Source organism: Protomyctophum bolini (genome assembly GCF_963924005.1).
Source record: "Protomyctophum bolini genome assembly, chromosome: 16".
Taxonomy (NCBI): Eukaryota; Metazoa; Chordata; class Actinopteri; order Myctophiformes; family Myctophidae; genus Protomyctophum; species Protomyctophum bolini.
The window spans coordinates 24,756,294-24,776,330 of record NC_137877.1 but is presented as its reverse complement, the minus strand read 5'-3'; the positions used below and the strand labels follow the sequence as shown (position 1 = coordinate 24,776,330).

General features: G+C 42.2%; 2 protein-coding genes across 6 annotated transcripts in view; both read right to left on the bottom strand.

Moving 5' to 3' along the window:
• itgav (integrin, alpha V) overlaps nucleotides 1–11,762 on the bottom strand; it is a 52,055-nt gene extending 40,293 nt beyond the window's left edge. For all 5 annotated transcript variants that reach the window (XR_013965491.1, XR_013965492.1, XR_013965493.1 and 2 more), the window contains exons 1-2: nucleotides 11,291–11,762; nucleotides 10,081–10,214 (exon numbers count right to left, since the gene is read on the bottom strand). Coding sequence is in view for 1 of the 5 variants with exons in the window: in XM_080785441.1 (XP_080641567.1) it covers nucleotides 10,081–10,214; nucleotides 11,291–11,478 (322 nt within the window). In the remaining 4 variants the exon portion in view is untranslated. The remainder of the gene's footprint in view (nucleotides 1–10,080; nucleotides 10,215–11,290) is intronic.
• A 5,715-nt stretch (nucleotides 11,763–17,477) lies between these two features.
• On the bottom strand, nucleotides 17,478–19,963 carry igl4v8 (immunoglobulin light 4 variable 8). The gene is made up of 4 exons (XM_080785950.1): nucleotides 19,870–19,963; nucleotides 19,478–19,767; nucleotides 18,340–18,415; nucleotides 17,478–17,966 (listed from the first exon to the last, which is right to left on the bottom strand). The coding sequence occupies exons 1-4, from the start codon at nucleotides 19,916–19,918 to the stop codon at nucleotides 17,644–17,646; spliced, it is 738 nt and encodes a 245-aa protein (XP_080642076.1). The 5' UTR covers nucleotides 19,919–19,963; the 3' UTR covers nucleotides 17,478–17,643.
• Between the last annotated feature and the right edge of the window lie 74 nt (nucleotides 19,964–20,037).

Genomic DNA, 20,037 nt, shown 5'->3' with positions numbered 1-20,037 from the left:
ACGTGACAGAGTTAAGAGATAAGACTGTTTGGGTTCAAGCAGCAATATGGTTAGAGTCCATATATAAGCCTAATGAGGTTCATTAGCAGAAAGACTGCGTAGAGTTAGATACGCGCAGCAATATGGTTAGAGTCCATATTCAGCCTGACGTTTGGTACGCCAGCAGGGTTTATTACACTCTCCTTGTAGTAGGTCAGTGGTCCTAGTGCATGCCCACATGCTAGGATTAACAAAGCCGGACGAATGCTTCCGTCCGCACAACAGCTGTCAGTATACGCTGAAGCCTGTTGTTTTTATAAATCTGTTAGATGTTGTCTAACAGGGTACGTCTGTGAGATAAGCGTACTAAGCCTGTGGTGTGTTTCCCACAGCAAACTTTAGTTACACTCTGGTCATAGTCAAAAGTCACTGCTAGATTTAGCTACCAATTTCAAGGTAGCAGTGATAAGGGCTGGTGTGTGAACAGACATCGTTTGAGCATTTCCATGTGGTTGTCCATTCTTTTGTGTTGTGTATTGTTTGTCTTGTCGCAAATGGAAAGTCAAAGTTAAGCTACCCCCAGAAAGAGGGGTGGACATGTGCAAGTAACGTGACGTTGTGTTTCCCAGTCACGCTTTAAGAATACACAGTAGTTGCCACATTCATCCAAATATGCCATGATGATATTGAAGTGGGCATATAAGAGTGGTTTAACGTGTTATCCCTGGGGTTTTCATATAACACTGGCATGCTGCTGAGCTACACTCTGTGTATTGAGTTGAATGTTGGCGATTACAAAGTTAAAACAACCCCTAACCTAAGGGGGCTGATGGATTGAATAAGTGAAATATTAATCAGTATTCAGTGAGACAACGGCGCATTTCTGTTTCATTTCACTTAAATGAGTGTGCAAAATAACCGATCTACCAGTGCTATAAATAGCCAAAAACGGAGTGTTAAGAAAGGTCTCCAGCCTATTAATCAGAAGGCAGCAGAAGCTGCTATATATATATTGGTGTTTATATAAATCAAATATAAGCGCTGGAGAATCAAGTGTAAAATGTACCTTGTATGGCAGAAATATAGTAATCTAATGTTTGATTAGTGTAAAGTGTCTATTTAGCCTGCCCTGTGAGCTGGAAAAGTCATTACACCAAAACGTACTCGAAAGAAAAGGAAGGCCTTAAAGTAAGGACCAGAAGCGCATAGAAAGTTCTGAGAAAGCTGTAAGCGTTTTGGTTGGTAGAGCCCGTTAGAGACGAGTATTCATCTTTTCTGATCAACGGGCCATACTCTCGCGACGGGAGAGCGCAGAGGCTTGCGTAACCATAGCAACTTGGTGATTTCTTTCACCAGCACACTGGCCTTATCAGAAGAGGAGAAGCTATCTCTTTTCTCACTGGGCCAAGGGAGGAAAGCCGAAAGAGCAGTGTTGTGAACTTGTTTATAAACCTCCCCCACAGCAGTCAGCTAGTAAGAATCACTCCCTCACGAAGCCCAAGGTCAATATGTAGCTCTCAGTATGAGAGCTAATAATCACTGAAAAAGCAAATATAGGCCTGGTATGATTGGGCACATGTATTGTGCGTATAGATAAATAATATAATAATAAAAAGATATCCTTAAAATAAGGATTAGAAGTGCTATAAAGTTTTTTTTTTTTGGAGAAAAAGTTTGCAACTCAGTATGCACGCTGTAGCATAGAAGCGGAGACATAGAACTCATCTTTTCTGTTCCGCACCTCGGGCGCTCAAGATGGCGTAGCCATGGTAACTTGTCGAGACCTTATCAGCAGAGACAAGCACTCTCTGACCCACAGTTGAGAAGAGAAATTCTCAATGGGCCAAGAGAAAAGCCGGGAGAGCGTTGGCGCAGATAACTTCCCCACACAGCAAAAGAGTCCCTTCACGGAGTGTGTTATCTCTTATCTCATTAAGCCAAGGTCATATACATGTATGCTCAGAGAATAATAGACCCTTCATTATGCCAAGTTAGGAGACGGAATGGAATTCAGTCAAGATATTAAATGGGACAAATGAAAACATATTATAGTCATAAACATAATGCCATGACAGTTAGGAGCATAAGGAACAACGTGGTGATGAGACATTGACCACTGGACATAAGTGAAGTAAACAAATAAACTAAGTGTATTTATCTGGAGTGAAATAGATCTGCAGTGAAAGTTAAATAAAGTTGGACTGGTAGTTCTAGTGACTTGACAGAGTTTGGAAAAAAAAGACTGTGTTTCACGCAGCAGTATGGTATAAGCACAGCAGCTGAAAGTTGTGCCTGCTGTGTTTGGTTCATTTAATCTGTTAGATGTTTCTAACGGGGTACGTCTGTAATACAGGGATATTACAGTTTGCGTACTAAGCCTGTGGTGTGTTTTCTCACAGCAAACTTTGGTTACACTCTGATCATTTGTATTAAAAAGTCACGGTAGATAGAACAGATTAAGTGACCCAACTGAGGTATCAGTAGAGAACTAAAAATAACAGATCTACAAGCTCGATAATGGCCGTAACATATTAGGGACCCAACTGAGGTATCAGTAGAGAACTAAAAATAACAGATCTACAAGCTCGATAATGGCCGTAGGGCCTCGTTCACTAAGTGTCATAGCTCAAAATTGGCCAGGTTAAGTACATTTACTTCAAGTTTAAGTAGTATGTATCAAGAAATGTAAGCTAATACAGGAAGGAGAATTAGTAATTATTCCGTTATAATGCAGTAATTGGTGGAGTTCCAGTCAAAATACAATCATTAGACAGCGTTTTAGGTTGCACCAAATCCATGATCCCAAATTTAGAGTCCCAATTATGGAGGGGGGGTGTGTTGAATATGAATCAGACAGGCCTGAAGCATAGAGCCTAGGTATTTTAGAACCTAAGTAGAGACCATAATGGAAATGACTCAGGGAGGTCAGGTCATATCTTATGTGTAGTTCAGCCTGTTAAGTGGATATTCGAGGCAACAGTCAGCCTTGGTAGGTCAGTTCATATTATAGGTGCAGTCAAAGCACGCCATGTGTGTACATTTCTCATACAACTACACACACAGACACACTAAAAGGAAGTGGAAAGTTTGTCGACATTTATGTTCAAAAACATTTTGGTAAAACTGCCACATTCAAATATATATATATATATATATACCCAGTGTATTAAAAATATTTATAATTCCCATTTTTTGTCACATCTAAAAGCTGAATCGTCATCTGCCCACCCAGCCAGCACCCACCCAGCCGAAGGGGGGGTGAACTTCAACCAGAAAGACAATTAGGGAGGGGGATTGGGCTCCCCTGAACCTAGTTGTCAACAGGGGACGGTGGAATCGTGAGGTTCCGAGGGCACGTTAAAGATTTTCTATAGTGCTGGGGAGAGCTACTGAAGGCCTCCGTGTCTGATGAAGGGTGAGTACACCCTACCGTGGTATCCTCTAGTCAGCGCACTCGTCGGCAGTAACTCGCAGGCGATGCGTGGTACGTGGGCGACAGCCCACACCTAGCAGAGGGTTCGTACGAGACGGCCTCTGTGAATAGGCAAGGCCAGTGAAAACGGTCAAAGTTCGAATAACCCATAGCTACGTGGGCTTCGGATCAGACCGTCGGGTTCCTCCTGGGTTTCTAACCGTCACTACGGGATCAAGGAGCTCGCTATCGACTGCGTCTCTGGCCGGTGGGGTCACAATGGAATTAAGTCCAAGCCAGTTGCTTGAAAGATAGAACTGGTGGCTTCCGTGCTCCGCTCAATGTACAGTCAAGCCGTTGTTAGCCGAAAGCGAATGAGTTAGTAGGCGAGCAGCGCTCTTTGTGATCGGCTGCCTTTGAAAAGAAGGGGCCGGGAAGCAAGGAGGCTTGAGTTCTCTGTCCAGGGTTGCCTGGGGGGAGACCTCAGGGCGGAAAGGGGTCCAGCCCTGGACAGCGCCCTTCATCAGGGAAGTCCGAAGGACCTAAGTGACAATGACTTTTTGTCCTAAGAGTGGATGCCGAAAGACATTTTGTGGAGTTTTACCACTGAACATTTGTTTTTGGCACTGAACTTTGGGGACATGGGTGTTCGGGGGACACATTGATGTCATGCGATGGTTTGTGTGTTGAGCACACAAGCGATTGAACTGAACAATGAACCTGGACCTTTTCTTTTTGTACTAAGAGAGGAAGCAGAATGACATTTTGTGGAGTTTTACCACTGAACATGTGTTTTGCACTGAACTTTGAAGTGTTGTGTCGGGGGGACACATTGATGTCATGCGTTTTGTGTGTTGAGACCACACTAAAATGAACAATGAACATTTGGGGTTTTTGCATCTCACTTCTGCATGTCACTTCCATCACGTGACTACAGGAAGTGTTGGGGTCATATCTACAGCAACAGCGGAGTACGATGTGAAATGGGAATCCTAAATATTTATTTTACCAGTTTTATGATGGAATTAGGCAAAGTGTGGCAAGTTATTTTTCACATTTAGAGGTGGAACAGCTCAGGGGCACATACTAATGTGCACACACGCACACACGCACGCACACACACAGAAAGATAGACAACAGGGTGTGTTTGGTCTAGGAAGAAGTGCCTGTTCAAAGGGAGGTACGCGCGTACGTGTGTGCATCAGGGTAGAATTGACATTTTCAGTATTAAAAGTCAATGAATCAAGTATATTATGACTCAAGTAAGGAAGGGCTAATTCATTCTTTAGCCCAGAAGAAGTTGGTGCAATTTATAAGCTCAGCTGTAATCCATTTGGAAGGGAACTCCAATAATAAAATAAAATATAAAACCAATACTGCATAGATCCTAGGACCAGTCAATAGTGAATTACAAGTAATTGAGTCCCATGGGGTTAGTCCAACGTTAGGCCTATAAAGTCCGGATAAGTAAGGGCAAATGTGGAGACTAGGGAGAATAGAAACGTTTAAAATAATAACCACAGTGTATTAAATTAGTACAGGACTACAGCACATACACCCTATATAACATATACCGGTAGGTCCCATTCGGTAGATACACCTGTGAAGGAGCGGATATATGCTCACGAATAAATCGATCTTGAGACAGACGATTTTGTTTTGGTGCTTTGGGACAATGTTATGGTAAGGTTAGACAAAATAGGTGTGTAAGCGTTTGTGTAGTAATATAGTCAGTGCACTAATCTAGTCAACAGGCCTGAAATAATTTGTATTAAACATTAAGTGTGGTTAGAAAAAAACCCAAGTCGAGTTTATTAATTACTAAGTTCAAGTTGTTAGGGTAACCCCAGAAACGATGCTCAGCAGAGTAGGCTGTAGAGTAGGCTGAACGGGCGCTTCTTGTCAACCTACAACATGGACGCATGTTTTGTGGGAGGAGTGAGAGAAGGGTGCGTATTCGGTTCAAATAAATAAAGGATTTAAATGAAGTGTGATTCAGCATAGAAAAGGCCAAATTATGAAAGGTCCGTCAAGCTATAAAGGACCAGGGAAAGAATATGGTCAAAAGAGTTGGAGGTATGGACTGGGGTGTGTGAATTGTTCATTAGATATTTTAGGGGGGTCCACCATGTGTAGTCCTTAAGAGTGGACTGTCTACCCTAAGCTAACCCTAATATATTTATATTTCCACAGAAACACACAGGAATGCAGTCATGCTGAACCAGGATCTGCGTCAGGCTGAATAACTATCATTCATGTTTCTATCTCCCCAAACGCCATTTTTGATGAAATGTGCCTGAGTAATTGTCTTGCAAAGAGGGCAAATATTAATTTCATTTGCATGTGCAAGAGTGACGCAAATGGTCTGAAAGGATTAACAAATTAACCCATAACAATTGAGTGTCTGTGCTTGGTGTCTTGTTGTGGTAAAGCAAGGCCCTGTTAGCTTATCTTGTTGTGAGAACACAGAGAGCTCTGTAGAAATTGTTTTACACAGAGCAGGTGGGCAGACACGAAGCGGAGGTGTCAGGAAAGCACCAGTGTCAGGGGTCATTCATGTAAGTATTATACACATCACATGCTCAAAAATACACATTTAGAAATTTTAATTGTATTATTATTCCCCTTGGATGGGTGATTGATTGATTGGCGGAATATTGATGAAGTAAAATCAATATAGTATGAGGATGGGATATGAAGCCCCCACGCACACACACACAGTATGCGTGTGTATCTTTGTTCTGTTTGGGGGGGGGGAACCCAGTGCTTTTCAGTTTTGTCCACAGGAGACGGACAGCAGACGGGAAAATACAGAAATTGAGTGGGTTTCCAGACCCAGTACTGGTGTAACACCAGGTCCAGAAGGCCTAAGCGTTCAGCCGGGGAAGGGAGATCGCCTCGGGCATAGAACATCAACCAGGGCCCGACCAAGGGTCTGACAGCAGGGCCATCACATAGCTACTGCAGATGTCTGCAAGAGAGCAGGGCCAGACCACGGCCTACAGCAGGGCCTGCGCACGGCCTACAGCAGGGCCAGACCCCGGCCTACAGCAGGACCATCACATCGCCACTACGGCCTACAGCAGACCAGCATGACGGTACTGCAGACCCCCGGTAGGTCTGCAAGGGGGCCAGACCAGCCACCGGACGCAGGCCGCGTCCTGCAAGGGTCTGCATCTGACGGGTGATTCGGGTCACGGGCCAGGAGGGTCTGTGTCGGCCTAGACCGCAGTGACGCAAGTGTGCCATTTGAACAACGTCCTATGACCATTTTCCAGGTCTTGAACTCATGGAGGAAATAGGAAGTAGTCACATTGTGACGAAGACCTATTTTGCTCAGACTATATGAGACAAGCATCCTGGATCAGAATGAGCGCGAGATTTGTTTGCGCGCGATGTTTATGGAGTAAGCGGGATGCTATATCATCAACAATGCACGGCCAGGTCTATATGACGCAGGCTGGCGCGGACAAGTCCATATGCATCGGCGCACTATCTGATGGATGCGGTACGGGACAATTGCGCGCGGTCGCCAAAATGGAGAACTGTTGCCTGGGCTCTGTGCGAACTGTTGCTTGGGCTCTGTGCCATATCGGTTCCAGTGGAGTAGGGTCGTAAGAGTGGACTGGTGGAGTAAGTCTTGAACATGGAGTAAGTGTTGGACTGGTGGAGTAAGTCTTGAACATTTTCTGTTGAGTAAGTTCGGGAACATTTTCGGTTCCATTTTCTTTTGAGTAATGCCAGTTTCGGGAACATTTTCGGTTCTTGAACGGATGGAACATTTTGGAACATTTTCTTTTTATTAGATTAATGACTGGTTTCTTGTGTCTCAATGTCAAATATGTGTTTATTTGCTGTCATTACACACTGTCCCTATACATGACACCCACACATTCCCCTGTAGGAATGAGGGCCTCCAGAGATAAGGGAGGCAGGCATACTGCCAGTGTGGAATGGTATAAAAGAGTGGTTAGATGTAGGGGCAATGGTCAGTTATAAATGTCAGAGATGGTTGCCTTGTTCCAGTCCAGGTAAAGACAGGCTGTACTTCCGTCCCAGACAGATCAACAACATGTGCTAGATAAGATATGACGAAGAAGGGAGAAATGCCAGTAAGCCTGCTAGACTGAGAGAATAGATTAGAATGAACTAATCCTGTGGTGTTGAAATTAAGTGTGATTATTCATTATTCAGTGTGATTATTCATTAGTTAGAAATGAACTAATTTAAACATAATCAGTGATTTCAGGATGATTTCAGGTTGAGTGTATATTTTAATGTACCCTGTCCTATCCCCACGTGTATATGTTGTATATTATATAGTATATATTATATATTATTTATTGTTGATTTCTCCTCCTCTTTTCTTTCTGTGTTTCCTATTTTCTCTCTCTCTCTCTCTCTCTCTCTCTCTCTCTCTCTCTCTCTCTCTCTACACCTATGTCTGTGTTTCAAGTGTACAATCAGGTGGCGTGCGCGTGCTTGCTCAGAGATTGATCAATGATTATTGATTAAGCAAAGAGATCACATAAACGAGAGGCTCGATACAATTTCCCTGGCAGGAGTCCAGGTTTTTTGGTATCGATACGTGATTGTACACTTTTCCGCATTATAAATACAGTATCAGATGACGTTGTCCTTATAGGACAAAAGAGTGGGCTGTTGTATTATAGTGTTCTGATACTTGGTACTGTGTTCGGATACTCGGTACTGATACGTGCAATGTACTTGTATGTATGGTGTACTGCCTGCCGTAATGGTAACATAAGAGTGGAGCTGTGTTAGAGCTGAAGGCCGCTGCGCTGGCAGGCAATGATTGTGATGTCTAGTCTGTGACGTCATTAGGACATGAAGTATCCGAGATATATATGCTGCTGTAAGTGGAATAAACTTTGTGAACGTTTTGATGTGACCAAGTCTCGTGTCATGTTAATCTTCTCCCGGGCCGGCCTGTCTGTCTGTCCGCCGCCGAACCATGGAAATGCCAGCCGGGTCGTCACACACCAGAACCAGACGAGGGTCCAATACGTAGAATACAGTATAACATAACAGTTCTATCTACCCTGTCTCATATTATATGTTACTGGCAGACAAGCAGAGTGAAATGTGCAATCAGCTGAGCTGTAAGGTGAAGCAGTGCTCTGTGCCCAAAAAAGGAATTGTTTTTAACAAAAGGGAGAGAAAGAATGATGAAGTGTTCCTCGCATTCACTCACTACGCAGAAATGTTCATACAGAGCAACTCTAATTCTGACTAACATTTTAAATATCAATGCATTAGACTAGACTTCAAGCTGAATGTTACAGTCACCCTCACTCCCCTTCTCTACCTCGCTCTCTCTCTTTCTGTGCGACTATTCCCTGTTACTAACGCGTAGAATCAGTACAATACACAGTGCAGCTCAGCTGTTATGCCAGGCTGAATCAGTTTGTGCTGTGCATTAAGGAAGACAAGGAACACTGCTCAGTGCTCACGCACCCCCTCCACCCACACACACTGTTCATTTTGTAAAGATGTATAAATTTTTTCACACAAAAATGTTCCAAGTCAGTGTTTAAATGGTGGAAGGAAACATTTGCGGGTTAAATTGGAACACAACACACCTGGACAGACACACACACTGATACACTCACACACAAATTCATGTCCACACACATCCTCTTTCAGCTACACATTCCACAATAAGCTCTGACATGAGGGAACAGGGGTAGAGCTATAGTAACTAGATGAACCCTCAATAATACTGTGTACTTGATTGTTTATCATCAATGCGCTGTTGTGAATCGTCGTAACAACACAAATTAATGCTCTCTCCTACCAGTCCAGCAATATAATCCTCCTTGTTTCCGACAAAAAAGAACATTTCGGAGCAGTAATTTAACCACTTACAATTTAACCACTCCCTCCATGTAAAGGCATGGAGGGAGAAGGTCATGTGACAGTGACACAAGGTCAGAACTGAGTACACATCAATGTGTTTGGCCTCTGAGGTCACGACACCAACTGATTGAGACACCAGCCGCAAGGTTGGGCTGCCAGGGGGGGGGGGCTACTGGGGCGGATCTCCACTGTCTTTGAAGATGCCTAGATGCCTGCACGTCCGCACAGCCATTTGCAGTTTTTTGCACCTCAATAACCAAATCTGCCGATCGACACAGTGTTGAATTAACAGGACTCAGGAGTGAGTGACCTGGTTGGATACATATCCAACCAGGTCCATTGTGTCAACCTGCTAAGTTAGCCTACTGTAGGTGTTAGATGTTCTGTCTGAAGCAGCAAAATATTTGGATAACAGTGGCTGATGAATTCATGAACTAATAAAATTACAAAGGTGACGTTTGTTCGGTGAACGCATAGTTATGATAACACTAAAGTTATCCCATTATGCAAGTAAATAGGAAAACATTTATATACAGTATCTTGTGGGTTAATAAATAGGCCTACTGCCGCCTACATATTAAATAGGTTATTTCAATCGGCGATTGCTTGCGAGCGTGTGCACGCGACATAACAACCCACTAACTAAAACAATCCACAGCACTTCCCTGCCACCAGGGCCCCACCACGGCTCCCGGTGGCATTGAACACTGTGTGAAAGGTTCCATGTCAGGCAGAATGTAGTCCCACTGCTGATCAGGAGGAGAGGAGAAATTAGATTGCAAGGGCAGAGGAGAGGTTCGTGGTCCTACCAGTATTGTCAAACTGTAGCTCCTGGCAGGCCGTGACGCTCTTCCAGGGACAGCTGTAGACGGCGCCCCGCTCCACCACTGTGCTGCTAGAGGAGGTGGTGTTGGCCCTCGGTGCACCGATCAGAACATCCGACCTGAAGGATGGGAGGGAAGAGCACAGTAAAGGATACAGTGAAGGATTGAAGAGGAGGTGTGGAGAAGAGAGGAGAGGAGCATCTAAACAACACTATGAGTGTCCTAACCGCAAACATCTAATGACAGTGTGAAGATGTTCTTTATGGGGGAATGTAAAAATAAGAGATCACTGTCACGCCTTCAATAAGCACACTGAATATAGCACACCAACAGCTCAAAGGATACAGTTACAATCTAGTAATGAAAGTGAGATGGTGAGATGGTGAGATGCGAAAATACTTTTCGCTGTGCTGTGCTGTACTTGTACTGTACATTGACAATAAATGGAATCTCATCTCAAAGTCTGTGTGCCATGGGTGGGGGGGATCTTTGCTATATTTTATCTATACATATTTTGTTGTCCTTGCACCTTAAGTTTACTTTGTGTGAAATGTGTCATACAAATGAAATGGACTATGTGATGTGGGGGAGCTGTAGATAGCCCCGGTCGGCCGGTCCAAAGAAAGCGCTCTGGACCAGGGCTACTGTAGTCTCTCATGACTCACAAAAGAGGGCGCTGTTTTTCCTTTTTTTGACGATGGATTCTCAGATTGGTGCTACTGTAGCGCCAAGGGGTGCTAGAAAGAGCCTGACTACATTTACCATCTTTACCACTATCCAACCCCTCTGAAATGATAGAAGCACCCGGAAAATAACAAACACGTAATTTCTATTGAGATTATGATTTCGTACTTTATCGTACATTTAATCAACACGAAATCAATACAACACAAACAAATAGATTTGGCCTCTGGGTTGCTATGTAGTAGTAAGTACAAGTACAACCATATAGTTAGGCTCTAAGCGTACAACCCAAAACATGAATTGCCTCAGTCACCTCACACTAAACGTGGCGCATGCTGTGACATGAACACAAATAAGTAGAATCACAATAAACGAAAGTAGCCCAATATATCGACGTTGCTTTGAGGGACTATTAAAATAAAATAAGTCACCGATAGCACCGTTGTAACTTGTGGTACATGACAGATTAAGAAGTTACACAACATAAACGGAGACTAGTCAAGACTGGTACCTTTGATTATTTGGCGTCTTGAAGAAATCCACCGAAAATCCAAAATAGCTTCCCTGTGGTCCTGAGAACACGGATGGTTTATCCACATCCAGATTAAACGCAGAACAACATCTGAAACACGCCAGCATGACAACAACAGCCAGCGGGAAACACCACTTCAGCTCTCCTCCTCCAGACATGATTCTCATGCTGGGTATTAAAATCGTGAATTAATGTAAAGTTATTGCCAATATTCCCCGTCTCCCCGGAGATCTGTTCAACCTGCGTAACGAACGGAGCGATATACTTGTTTCTGTTTCGGAGTCGCCACCTCTAACCAGCCGGGGTTCAGTATAAAGCCGTCATAAGCATACCTCCCTGTAACACATCCACAGACTGGACCGCAGCACAATCCCTGTTTGTTACCAAATCAGCAGCAGCAACATTGTAACGAGCACAGGGAGGTTTTTGTGTGTTCGTGTGTGTGTGTGTGTGTGTGTGTCATCGGGGCTCGGCATAAATACATTACAGGAAGTTAACTCCACCGCATCACAGGGGCTACGAGCCGACTTCCGCAATGTAGGCGGCGCCAGTTAAAAGGGAATGTTTTATGGGACATAAGCTTTACGCGTCTGGTTGTTCAAACTATGGCGTTGGGACCATTGCGTTGGAGAGAGACTGTCGGTCGGGACCTGCTTGGGACCCTGGACCGACCGTGGTCCATAACTGATATTCTTGGGCGCCATTGTGCCCAGTAACAATATTTTATTTCATCATACATTTCATCAACACTAACCCATGAGGTAGGCTGCAGCGTCCCACTCTATAGTCTACTTTTTAGTTCACGTTTTCTTTACATTTGTACTTTTACAGTATTCAAAGTAACAACAAATAAATAAATAAATAAATAAAAATCTATAAAATACAATATTATGGGTTAGGGTTAATTAGTCATTATCTTGTCATTATCCGCTACACAGCTATTGAGGAGAGTAGGCCTACACAAAACATTTTTGGCTTTTACACTCTCTCTCTCTCTCACACACACACACACACACACGCGCACGCACGCACGCACACACACATAACCTGGATCACCTCCTAATGCAGTAACGTCATTGCTTTAACATTCCATGTACAGTACCGTACATTCCAGTGATTTAAAGCCCAGTCATGACATAATTTAATTCCTCTGACAACTTAGACATTATGCAGAAGTCAGACACTTTATTGTTGTTATTTATATATGGTCTTGGTCTATATATTACATTATAACTAAAACAAAGATGTCTTACTGATTCTGGTAACAAAGAGTTACAAAACAGATTATTTTCTGGAACCAAATGGACCCATAATTAACACTTTTTTTACTGATGGGGTCTGGGGACCTAAAGGTGGTTCCAGGGCTCCCCAACAAGGCCAAATAGATGATTTAAAAGTTCACGTGTGTGCTGACTTGCTATTTTCAAACAATTCTTAAGTGTATGGGGTCCCTGGCACATTTTCAGATGGGGGTCTGGTCTGCCTGCCTGCGGCTGAACCACTGACATACAGAATTAACAGACAAATGACAAACGGCTGACACAGTGAGTTAGAAAACCCAGATGCCCAGTTTGTATGTCCAGTAAACTTGCAAGCCAGTGAGTCGGCGGTGGGTTTTTGCTCTTATTTGGCCATGAGCGTCTCTGAATCACTGCTAGAATGAAGTGTACACTAAAGAATGTGTGGCTGATCTCCCAGGAGATTCACAAGAGGGGGGGTGGTTGTGTGTTATTGTGTGTGTGTGTGTGTGTGTGTGTGTGTGTGTGTGTGTGTGTGTGTGTCTGTGTGTGTGTGTGTGTGTGTGTGTGTGTGTGTGTGTGTGTGTGTGTGTGTGTGTGTGTGTGTGTGCGCGCGCGCGTGTGTGTGTTTGTGTGTTTATTGTATGCAGAAAAGAGGAAAAGTCTCAAATACCGGTATACATGCTTTTCGTCCATGCTAAACCTAGCCTGGTTTCCAGCCCATAGACCCCGCCCACTCGACTGAGTGCACTGGTTCAGTCTCTCAGGGCTCCATTTTCGTCACCGCTAAACCCCTTATCCCTAAACTTCTTTGCCTTTTTTTACTATTTTGAAAAACATTCTTGAATAGTTCAAGTAGCCAATCTACATTGACACGTTGTGAGCTTGTAGACTGGCCATTTTAACTATTCAAAAATGTTTCACAAAATAGTAAAAAAAAAGGCAAAGAAGGGGATAAGGGGTTTAGCGGTGACAAAAATGGAGCCCTCAGAGTCTGACAATCAGGCTATGCTAAACCACTTATCCCTAAACTTCTTTGCCTTTTCTTTACTATTTTGAAATACGTTTTTGAATACTTAAAATACCCAATCTACAAGCTCACAACGTGCCGATGTATATCGGCTAATTGAACTATTTAAAAATGTTTTTCAAAATAGTAAAAAAGGCAAAGAAGTTTAGGGTTAAGGGGTTTAGCATGGACGAAAAAAGAGCCCACTGTATTGTGTGTAGACATAGATCATTTGTAAAGAAGGAAAACGATATGCACATCCCAGTTTCAGAATACGGTGCTCGACCCAAAAAATGACTGAATGAAGAAAAAAGTGGAGACATAGATCATTGACAGCCTACAGGTAATGTATTTTCTAGTTTTGTGTGTGTGTGTGTGTGTGTGTGTGTGTGTGTGTGTGTGTGTGTGTGTGTGTGTGTGTGTGTGTGCGCGCACATGCGTGTGTGCGCGCGCACGTGTGTATTTCTTGGCAGACACACCATCCTCTTTGTATACAGCATGTACGTCTACTTTATGGGCTTTTTGAACAGATCCTGAAACATGAAGAACAGATGTGAGATAATGAAGCTAATGTTGCAGCACTCTCTCTCTACAAAAATGTACTGTAGCTGTAACATTTCTTTCCAGAATGAGTACGAATATAATGTGTGTGTGTATACGTGGATAGGGAGAGAGGGTCAAAGAAAGAAAGACAGACATACAGACAGACAGACAGACAGACAGACAGACAGACAGACTACAGTGTGAGTGTGTATTGTATTCTCTGTTGCCTTGCTCAATAAATACATACATTTTTATTATTATTATTACATCCCTACACTCATGCTGTAGCTCCAGAATGAGCATTAGGGACTAAATAAAAATTGTAAAAAAATATATTTTCTCGTCTGAACATCTTCTTTTTCTATTTTTGACCTCCTATACACAGGTTTAATGTTTGTCTTGTCTAGACAAACATTAAAAACGCCATTGACAATGGACAGAGTTTAATGTTTGTTTTGTCTGTCACTGAGCAAATCAGCATTATGCATGTCAGAGGAAAACCTCTGCCAATAAGGGACCACGATTCTTATAAACTGCTATTTTGTGATGCTAAATTGATGTCATATACCGGCGTATGTCATATGTGATGTTGGTAAAGCACCCATAACTTCACACGGGTGTGATGGTTTCCTTCTGTGTGTATCTAATATGATGGCTATTAATTGTTTACATGTGTCTGAACATCGTAGTCAAGAATCAGGTCTAAGCAGGCCATGGTGGATATAGGAGACCGGTGAGTGAGTGTTCTCCTGTGATGATGTCTGTGGTCAAGTGGTGTGGTCTGGTCAAGCAGTCGTAGCAACAAGCAGGCCAACTAATCTCATGCGTGTAATGGCAGATTAAATGAGGGGGACCCCCCCCCCCCCCCCCACACACACACACACACACACACACACAGTCACACACACACACACACACACACACACACACACACACACACACACACACACACACATACACACACATACACGCACAACCCTCCAAATCATCCACACACTCAGGACAATCTGTCGATTGTGCTGCCGCCTCCAGTCAGCCACAAAGGGAAGTTAATAAATGGGGCATGTGACCAAAGTCATGGAGGTAACTTGCCACCACCAGGGTATGACCATCTGCTCATTGTACCCACAAGAAAGAAAGAAAGAAAGAAAGAAAGAACGAAAGAACGAACATAGTGAGATGTAGGAGATGACTGTAGAGGTACGACATCATTGAGACCAGTTAAGACTAGGATGTAATAATTGGAAGATAAAGACCAGACAAGAAATGTTACCAATCAACAACATTGACATCATCAGATATAGCTAATTGAAGTTGAACTCAGCAGACACTGATTCAACACCGAGCATATGGAAATAATTACATAATATTTTATTGTACACTCTCCTCAGCTCTCAAACAGTACAGAGATTGTTTTATTTTTTTGCAATATCTTGCTGCCATCTTGTGTTAGGACACTAGACCGCAGTCCTAGACACCAAATCCAGATAAGTAGGGTAACTTATTGTTTTGGATTAATCCAAACAAGTTAAAGCTCTATATTCTAATAGTAACCATAGAGAGTTTGTTCAGTAACAGGGATATCAATACGTGCGTGGGTCATCAGATTTGACCCAGGGGCGAGCGGGATTTGGGGGCGACAGTACTATTTGCAAAACGTGCTTGTGAGCAACCTTTGTGTATTTGTGTTGTCTTGTGAAAGAAAGGAGAAAAAAAAGAACTTGCTGTAGTGCTCACCATGTTTATGAAATCTCATTTGTCAATAAAATATAATAAAAATTAATAATGAATAGAAAAATAAACAAGTATTAATTATACTATAGGGCAGGCTACTAACAAAATAGATACCTTCTGTATGACATGCTCTCTTAGTGGATATGCTTTATTGGCAAAGAACTAAAATGAATTACATTACATCCACCATGAAATTTGCCATTGAGAATGAACGTCTTGCTTTTACTGAGTCTTGGGGATTCCAGTTCTTTGTTCATCGTAATGCTAATATATTTAGATGTTGATCAAATGGTATTTTTTATTCGTGAATAAGTTTATGTTATGTAATAAATTAATTATCACGTGGCATTCTGTCATTTACTTTTTTATCCAAATTCGGCCCCACCATGCACCGGCCATTGATATTTGATAGAATTGGTTATGATGACAGGTTACGGTAATAGCTGATCATTTAACCTTGTCAAGTCCTCTGACTTGCATTAACGAGAATGTTGCTTACTGCTAAACTCAAGTGAATTGATTCACAGAAAAATATAATGACAGTATCAGTAGGCTATTAAGTGCGAGTACAGTATCATTTATAAATCATAGCAAAGTCTATACAGCAACATCTGCTCAATGGAAATTGAAACTGTGCTAACTGTGGCTGTCCCAGGGGACTGAAACTAAGATTTGCATCTTAGTTTCTGCTCACCTCCTGAGCAGAACAGATCCACAAGAGACTTCAACAGATAGAGGAAAAACATAAATTATCGAATTACCGGTATGCAGTATTTCCCCTTTAGTCTTTGATTTACATATACCGTCATGGCCTGGGATGGTACTGTAGTGGTTTGATTTACATAGTCATGGGGCAGTGGTTTGAGCTGCTGACCACAATGGAGCATCACTGTTCCCAGATGTTCAACTATCCCTCAGAGGCTTACACTGTATTTGCAAACACATGAAACATTCTATTAATAATACTCCATGGTTTGTTATCACCCTGTGTCGGTTGGGAGTTGGGACCCATGCAGAAGTGGGTCACACCATGTTCTGATTGACAGGTTACTGACAAAGAACAACTTGAATACAGGACTATTGTGTGTATTTAATATATTGTGTCTTGAATGTGTGTGTGGTATAGGAAATCTAGTATTCCCATGAAATTATGTTTATCTGCCTGGAATGAGATTACAGCTTTGTCAATCCCATCAGAACAATAAGGATATTTACAATCTAACCGACTATATTTAATGTATGACCAAATGTCTATTCAAATAATGCTCCATATTAAACCATGACATTAACCCTGGCATCCCCAATTTATTGTGAAAATTGCAGATCAACAAATTATATAGCTATATGAAACTTCATTTTCTTCTGCCTCATCCCACATTTATCGTTTATATATAATTTTATTTGTCTTCTATAAACCCTAAACGAAGTAGTCATACATTCAGTTGAGTATCTCTATATATGTAAATAAATATGAATGGCAAAAAGCTGACTTCATCAACATTTATTTTTATTTGCTTTTTATTTATAAAGGCCAGTCATTTTCACAAGCATTGAGCAAAGCCGGTAGTCAGAGCATCTCACTGTGTACGTTAATGACAAACAATGACATTCTTTAAACAACACAATCCTGTTGTTTTTGTCTTAGTTTTTATTGATTTCTGAACAATGCAGACAGTCTATTGAGTGTCATTAGTTTCCTAAACGTGAAAGTACTAATGACATTAACTAACATCATATGATTTGATTAGACTTTTCGTGATCCATAAAGTTATATGTTTTCAGAAGCGCTGCATGCACGACGCGTCTATCTACTTCCCACACTGTGTCCTGGCGATTTCAGTGGGCTGTGTATTTCCTTCATGGTTCACCTTGCAGGTGAACACCTCCCCCTGCTCCCAGAGTGCCTTGCTCAGGGTCAGGGTGCTGCTGCGGCCGTAATGGCCGTTCTTCTCCACCTCCTCTGAGGTCAGGACCCCGTCCGTCACCTCCTTCCCGTCCACCTCCCAGCTCACCTGGGCACCCGGGGGGTTGTAGCCACTGAGCAGGCATGCCAGGGTGGCTGAGTCCCCAGCAGAGAGCTGCTCAGATGACGGAGGATGCAGAGAGACAGAGGGCCTGGCCAAGTCACCCGCTGTACAGAAAATAATCAATTTGATCCACTTCAATTGACTTTGTGCATCAAACTAGCATAGAATCACATACAGTATAATACTACACAAAGTGAGAAAAGTCTAAAAGTTAATTACCATTGTGGAATTTATGGATTTTCTTTTAATTATTTCAATTATATAATGATATTATATATAATATAATAATTTCCTTAATTATAATATCGTATTGTAAGACAGTAAGTCATGAATGTCATCCCAATTTTCGTCAAAAAAATATATAAACAAATAACTTTTGGAACGAATTCCTTCAGTCACACTTTTAGAACAAATTCGAACACAGGTCACTTCAAGAAACGGATAAGATAAATGGAGTCAAAATCAGTCAGTACTTACTCTTGATGATGAGTCTGGTGCCTCCACCGAAAGTCCACCACAGTGATACAGGCTGGTTAAATCCTCGTACAAAAACCTCCTTTCCACATGAATGACTTCACTTCACTCACTCACAATGTAGTGAACAGCTCCACAGTACTGTAAGGGCTTACTGACACTTTAATAAGGAACCATACCTGAAATTTGACTTATTACTGATTCTATTATTTTGTAAATACATACTGTATGACTGTTCAGTTTTCACACAGTCAGTGAAATACTTCATAATGTAAAAGGTCATGTCATGATGTGTATTCTATTCATAATACACAGCAAACGTATTGTTATAAACACAGCGCAACTTGAGCGCCAGGATTTCCTTGTGGAGGATGTTCATTGAGAATATTATTCTAATGTTCTGATTGTGTTCCAAGACCTAAATTAAAAAATGTTGATGATAAATTCAAGGAAATTCAGGAGGCCTCAGCAGCATGTTGTCCAGTTTCACAAAAATGCTTTAAAAGTCAGTCTGGTACAGACTGGACACGTTTTTTGCTTTGGAAAAATGCTGCTAAGAATCTGAGAAATGCAGAAGTGTGCACTGCAGACACCTCAAGTGTTTTATCCAGACATCCAAAATTCAGTCTCATCCAGGGGTATTCAGACTGGGGAAAAACACCCCAGCATCATCAAACAAAATGGGAAACATCTGGGTCCCTGGTCCATTCTCCATCCTGAATAAAAGTTGTTATAGACAGGCAGCTCTAAAAAGAAACTCACACTAGCCAGGCTATGATCAAACAAACTCCATCCATATTGGCTCCAATTGACAGGACCAATAACGACCAAATCCTCTGCTGATCCTTGCTTGATACGGTAGAAAAGATAACTAGGTCTGGGTTCCTTGTAAGTAGCTTTGGTAAATCCAGTGTAGAACCCAATCCCAGATTCAGATAGACACCTTTCCTTCAGCTCTCTATCAAAATTAAATCTGTAAAACCTCCTCATCCTTGTTTTTCCAGTTGCAATTGCTCTTAAGAAGGTTGGTAATGTGATTGCAATTGTCAGTGCTGTTATGTCCCCCTTGTTGAGTTGTTCCAGTCACTTCCTCTTTTATTGAGGGAGGTTTTTGTACGACTCTGTATCACTGTGTGTACACTGGTCCACTGTGATAAGTCTGACAGTAGTAAACACCTTTGTCTTCAGCCTGGACTCCACTGATGGTCAGAGTGAAGTCAGTCCCAGATCCACTACCACTAAACCTGGATGGAGTTCCTGACTGATGTCTGCTTGTTTGATAAATGAGGAGTTTAGGAGCTTCTCCAGGTTTCTGTTGGTACCAGGATAAATAACTAGGACTACTACTCACTCTGCATGCTAGACTCACTGAGTCTCCTACAACAGATTTCACTGAAGGAGTCTGAGTCACGGTGACCTGGCCCAATGTTACTGCAAACAAACACATTTACAACAATTAAAAATAAATCTGAAATTTAGATTTTAGAATAGATAAATAAAGACAATTCGTGAAAATGTTTGTGTCAATGTTACCTTGAATGCAGAGAGCACATGTCAAGATGAAGATGATAGTAAAAGACATGATTTTGAAATTGTCCCGAGTAACACGCTTCACCTTCAAGGGTTCAACTTGCAGAGCTATAAACTCTCTCTGAGCACTGGAGTGTGTCCTTCAAACATAGTCTCCTCTATATATGCAAA

Coding starts and splice junctions, on each gene's coding strand:
- igl4v8 (XM_080785950.1), bottom strand. CDS start 19,918: ATGTCTTTTACTATCATCTTCATCTTGACATGTGCTCTCTGCATTCAA. Junction 19,768..19,869: donor ATGTGCTCTCTGCATTCAAG/GTAACATTGACA, acceptor GTTTGTTTGCAG/TAACATTGGGCCAGGTCACC. Junction 17,967..18,339: donor CACCAGACTCATCATCAAGA/GTAAGTACTGAC, acceptor TTTTCTGTACAG/CGGGTGACTTGGCCAGGCCC.